Source organism: Microchirus variegatus (genome assembly GCF_963457635.1).
Source record: "Microchirus variegatus genome assembly, chromosome: 7".
In the NCBI taxonomy this organism is placed as follows: domain Eukaryota; kingdom Metazoa; phylum Chordata; class Actinopteri; order Pleuronectiformes; family Soleidae; genus Microchirus; species Microchirus variegatus.
This window is the reverse complement of record NC_139808.1, coordinates 11141374-11147277: the sequence shown is the minus strand read 5'-3', so window position 1 is coordinate 11147277 and position 5904 is coordinate 11141374. Positions and strand designations below refer to the sequence as shown.

Here is a 5904-nt window from a genome sequence, read left to right as displayed (position 1 = left end):
AGCTATGAAATATGAGATGAATAGACTAAATGAAGAGAAAGTTTGAGGAGTGAGATTTCCCTGAGAGGAGAGAGGTCAGTCCATCTCTGGCCAGCGGAGAGGAGACTGAAATAAAGTTGTGAGTGAATGAGAATGATTATTATGGAGCCCCCTGGGGTCAAGGCAAGGAAACTTTTACAGCAAACTTTTGTGTTTCCTTACAAGTATTCTGTTTCCTTGCAATACTTTTGTGTTTCCTTACAAGTATTCTGTTTCCTTGCAATACTTTTGTGTTTCCTTACAAGTATTCTGTTTCCTTGCAATACTTTTGTGTTTCCTTACAAGTATTCTGTTTCCTTGCAATACTTTTGTGTTTCCTTGCAATACTTTTGTTTCCTCCCAAAACCTCTGTGTTCCCTTGCAATATTTTTGAGTCTCCTTACGATACTTTTGTTCCCTTGCAATGCTTTTGTGTTTCCGTACGATACTTTTGTGATTCCTTGCAATACTTTTGTGTTTCCGTACGATACTTTTGTGATTCCTTGCAATACTTTTGTGTTTCCGTACGATACTTTTGTGATTCCTTGCAATACTTTTGTGTTTCCTTACGATACTTTTGTGATTCCTTGCAATACTTTTGTGTTTCCTTACGATACTTTTGTGATTCCTTGCAATACTTTTGCGATTCCTTGCAATACTTTTGTGATTACTTGCAATACTGTTGTGTTTCCTTGCAATACTTTTGTGTTTCCTTGCAATATTGTTGTGTTTCCTTGCAATACTTTTGTGTTTCCTTGCAATACTTTTGTTCCCTTGTGATACTTTTGTGTTTCCTTGAATTATTTTTGTGATTCCTTGCAATACTTATCAGAAACTTCAAAGACAGTCACTCAAAACTGACCGTTTACTTTAAAAGATATAAAGCTGTGACATTATTCAAATTGTGCATCTTTGTGCAGTGAGAGACATGCACATGATATCAAATCCCAAATGTTTTGTGTGTGATTTCAACCACATTACTGAGTATTTAAGACCTATAATCAAGTCTCCATTCTGCATTTGTGGTTCCATGGTCTTGAAACTTGGGGGATTTCTTTTGTCCCTGTTGATATTTGGGCCAATAAACTTATTTTGTCTCCTATGTATTACCTGTACCACTGTTTTTATAGACCAAAACTATTCCCTTTAAAGTAGATTTTCTGAATGTGTTCATTTGAGAAGTAGTCCTTGTCATATTTGGAAAGAAGAGGGGAGTGGCTTCCCCTGTGGGGTTGCACATGTTGGCATTAAAACCCACGGTGGTTAAACAAAATAACAACACAGTGCACACGTGCTCCTTAAAACTACCGGCACTGACAGACGCCACTGACGCAGCCTGTCATCACATGAATTGCAATCAGCACTGAATGAATCACAGCTATTAATAGAAGCTGAAACCATAGACGCTCCTGTCGAGTCTTTTTATCTTCTTTTTTTATATATATCACCGCGTGGAGGAAAGAGAGGAAATAAGGTAACTGCTCCCGAGGCTTCATCTTCTCACCAATCGCATATTTTTTTTATGCATATACAACTCATGCTGATGAGAGCGCGTGTTGATTTACAAAGCGGCACGGGCTCGTTTTCAGCACCATGGAGAGCAATAACCCTTCAACAAGAAATAAGACGCGCAATAAAAGAGCAGGCGATTAAATATTCAGCTTCGCTCCAAGACAGTGGATATACCGACACACTCCACTCCATCCAGCCCTCCTCTGTTTTTGTTTGCCACAAAAAATGAAGGGAAAAGTGAAGCAGGGACTGATGATCTTTGGCAAAAGTGTAAACTATTTCATTGCACACGGCAAACGTGTCCTTGTTGTAAAGTAAAACAAATGAAATGTGTCTTCACTTTGCTGCTGACAGCAGCCTCAATCTGCTGTGACGGTCCACACGCGCGCGCCCCGTGCATGATGCGCTCACTGGTAAATAATGTGACACGGATCAAACAGGTGACGCGCCAAGTGTTTTTATTCCATCAAAGTGGAATGAGGGTGCGTGCTTGAGCGTCTGGTGTGAGGTTAACTCCTGATTGGGCGGCGGTTGGACGTATGTCAGACATATGCTCGCCGTGGGTGTGTGTCAGTCGACGTGTTTTGAAAAACAAGAGGCAGAGGGGAGTGCAGCGGCGTCAGTGAGTGGCAGCGCGCGGAAAGGTGATGGTGAGAGGAGATGTTAAGTGGCGTCGGCCTCAGCTCTCCAAAGCTGTAGGCTTCGGGTGAGAGAGGCGTGGCTCTCTCTGCCTCCCAGACTGAAAACCACCTGTATGGATGAGAAGACCTCCAGCGTGATCCAGTCCGCCAGGCTCAGGGGCAGCAGCCGGGGTTATGCCGGGGTGGAGACGAGCGTCATGACGGTGGAAAACATGCTGGAGGAGTCCGCCGTGCTCTCGGCGCCTCACCTGACCGTGGATCGATATGAGCGCGGCCGCAAGGGCTGCTGCGAGAGGGTGGTGATCAACATTTCGGGTTTACGCTTCGAGACGCAGCTGAAAACTTTCAACCAGTTCCCAGACACGCTGCTGGGGGACCCCAGGAAAAGGATGCGCCACTTTGACCCACTCAGGAATGAGTACTTTTTCGACAGGAACAGACCGAGCTTTGATGCCATCCTGTACTACTATCAGTCAGGGGGGCGCATACGGAGACCTGTTAACGTCCCCATTGATATTTTCTCCGAGGAGATTAAGTTTTACCAGCTGGGAGAGGAGGCGATGGAGAAATTTCGAGATGATGAGGGGTTTATAAAAGAAGAGGAGCGCGTGCTGCCCAAAAATGATTTCCAAAAGCAGCTTTGGCTTTTGTTTGAGTATCCTGAGAGCTCCGGACCTGCGAGGGGAATAGCCATCGTCTCTGTGCTTGTTATTTTGATATCAATTGTTATTTTCTGCATGGAGACTCTGCCGGAGTTTCGGGACGAGAAAGAGCAAACCACAGTGGCGCCCTCGGTCAATGGCACAGCTCCCTCGGTGCCAAGCCCATTCACAGACCCGTTCTTTGTCATAGAGACTCTGTGTATCATTTGGTTCTCCTTTGAGTTGTTGGTGAGGTTTTTCGCCTGCCCCAGTAAAACTATCTTCTCCAAAAACATCATGAATATCATTGACATTGTGGCCATAGTGCCATACTTTATCACTCTGGGGACAGAGCTGGCAGAGAGGCAGATCAACGGCGGCCAGCAGGCGATGTCTCTCGCCATCCTGAGGGTGATCAGGCTGGTGAGGGTCTTTCGCATCTTCAAGCTCTCACGACACTCAAAGGGGCTTCAGATTCTGGGGCAGACACTGAAGGCCAGCATGAGGGAGCTGGGTTTGCTCATATTCTTCCTTTTCATCGGTGTCATCCTCTTCTCCAGCGCGGTGTACTTTGCAGAAGCAGACGACCCGTCGTCCAGCTTCACCAGTATCCCAGACGCGTTTTGGTGGGCAGTTGTCACTATGACCACAGTCGGATACGGGGACATGCATCCAGTGACCATTGGTGGGAAAATAGTGGGGTCTTTGTGCGCAATAGCAGGCGTGCTGACCATTGCCTTACCCGTGCCAGTGATTGTGTCCAATTTCAACTACTTCTACCACAGAGAGACTGATGGAGACGAGCAGCCACAGTACGTGACCCCGGGCAGCTGCGAGCACCTTCCCTCAGGAGAGCTGAAGAGGTCCTGCAGCTCCACGTCCCTCAGCAAGTCTGAGTGCATGGTGATCGAGGAGGGCATCAACAGTGCGTTCAAACAGCCCAACTTCACCACCGAGAATAACCAGAACTGCGTGAACATCAAGAAGATCTTCACAGACGTGTAGACGAATCATATGTGGAGCATGAAGACATGTATATATATATACTATAATATTATTTTTATATAGCCGATTGCAACGTGTCAGTCCATATCTGTGAATAAATGTCTGTTTTAACAAGTAACTTATATTCAATTCACCCACATTTAATCTCTCGTGTAAATATTTTGTATTGTAAAAAAAAAAAAAAAAAAAAGTCTTAATGTGTCCCAGAAACTTTTACACTGGAAAAGTAGAACAGAATCATTTCAAAATAAGCTGCATGTTAAAACAGACATTTTTTTTTAGAGTCTATAGTGTCACATGATGCCTACATATCGATGTTATAATGTGAAAGTACACGTGTAGCATAAATTATACTCTAATGCATTTATACCAACCAGTCAAACATGTACGTCTTGTGCTTTTGTCTTGTAATGTATAAGAAGAATAGACAGATATGGCACTTTATGCATAGCCAAAATGTCTGTTTGGGTTATATTTAATATCATAACCTGTTGGACTCTTGTGCATTTTATCATCATTGAGAGCGGATGGAAAGATGCTTATCATAAATTATGACTCGATCTTGACGTAAAAAAAGTTTTTATTTACTACTTATTATAGCCTATATATAGGCCTATATATTAAATAAAACGGAGGTTCACTGATCCCGCCCCTGTATCCGCTTTGCTTGAATATTTATATATATTTTTTATATATATATATATATATATAAATAACAGACTTTATGAATGTGTGCGTGTGTGTGTATGGTCACGTGATGACAGGATGAAAACAATGTGAAGAGGAGAGGAAGGAGCGCGTGCTTGTTGCGAGCCCCGCCTCCCTGCTCGCTGAACCCGCCTTGTGATGCAGTCTCCATGACGACACTGGTTTCCTGGGTAACCCCCTCTAATGTTACCATGGCATTTTTGCTGGAAGATTTTCCAAGTGTGGTTCATTATCTCCTTTACTATCACCTTTTTGTCCTTGAAAGGTGATACAGAGACAATGACGATGATGATGGTATATGAATGATTTTTGATTTAATGGATTATTTTTATTTATTTTTTTAATACAACTGTGGATTTATCACTGTAATTCATTACTCTCAGTCCATTGTATGAAGTTAATACGCCGCAACTTCTGGCAGCGTTGGATATGTAGAATGAATATGTATTTCATCATAAAAAAAGGTGTCATATCAGAAACCACTTTGGCTGCTTTTGTTTTTCAAATGTGAGCTCCATTCTCTGGAAGCTGGCATGCCAACCGAGCTCTGACGTCAGCTACCTTTCATCCCCAACGGCGTTAATGTTCATGTGTGTTTATCTTTGTAGTGCAAAGTGACAACAAACAATCGAACGGTGAAACTCAAAGGAGTCGACTTAAAATGAAGCACAAGGCCTGCATCTGCATCTTATGTTTGATCGTTTTTGTCCAAGAGCTGCAGCCGCAGCAGATTGTCCTCTCAATTCAGCATTAATCATTTAGTCTTTACATTTTTTATGAAAGAGTGAACAAGCTTTTCTCAGAATACATGAACGCATGATGTCTCATTGTGTCTATCACTAACAGTCGAAAGATCCCCGGCATATTCAGGTTACAGTGAAGCAAAGGGAAGCTGCAGATGGACAAATCTGAACTGGAAGACTTTTAATGAATAATAACCCCTTGCTTTAAACTACTGATTAATCATATCATTTAATTTAATGTGTGGAAATGCATTTGTCATTTGAAACTATATGCAATCTATAATTAGTGACACTTGTGACAGTGGGTAAAATAGTGAAGTAAAGATTTTGTGTTGGGTGTGATGATGTTGAGCAAACACAGGTTTCAGCACTAAAAATAACTCAGTGCTGCTCTCTTGTGGATTTTCTTAGCTATTACTCTTGGACAGGGCAGTTTAATTTCTTTATATAGTGACTTATTTGAGCCTTTAAAACTGTATGCAAACACTAGTTGGGAACATTATTTATTTTATTTTTATTTACAGTCTGTGTAAAACAAATGATGATTCCTGATAGATCATAATGATAAGAGTTTAACAAATTTCCTTAAAGCTGCATACAACTACATTTTACTTTGTATTACACATTTTTTCTTTG

At 42.1% G+C, this 5904-nt stretch overlaps 1 protein-coding gene across 1 annotated transcript; it reads left to right on the top strand.

Moving 5' to 3' along the window:
• Positions 1–2368: 2368 nt before the first annotated feature.
• Positions 2369–3817, top strand: LOC310929371 (potassium voltage-gated channel subfamily A member 3-like; the record flags this gene model as incomplete). Its single annotated transcript, XM_083892102.1, has 1 exon — positions 2369–3817. The coding sequence occupies one exon, from the start codon at positions 2369–2371 to the stop codon at positions 3815–3817; it is 1449 nt and encodes a 482-aa protein (XP_083748228.1).
• Between the last annotated feature and the right edge of the window lie 2087 nt (positions 3818–5904).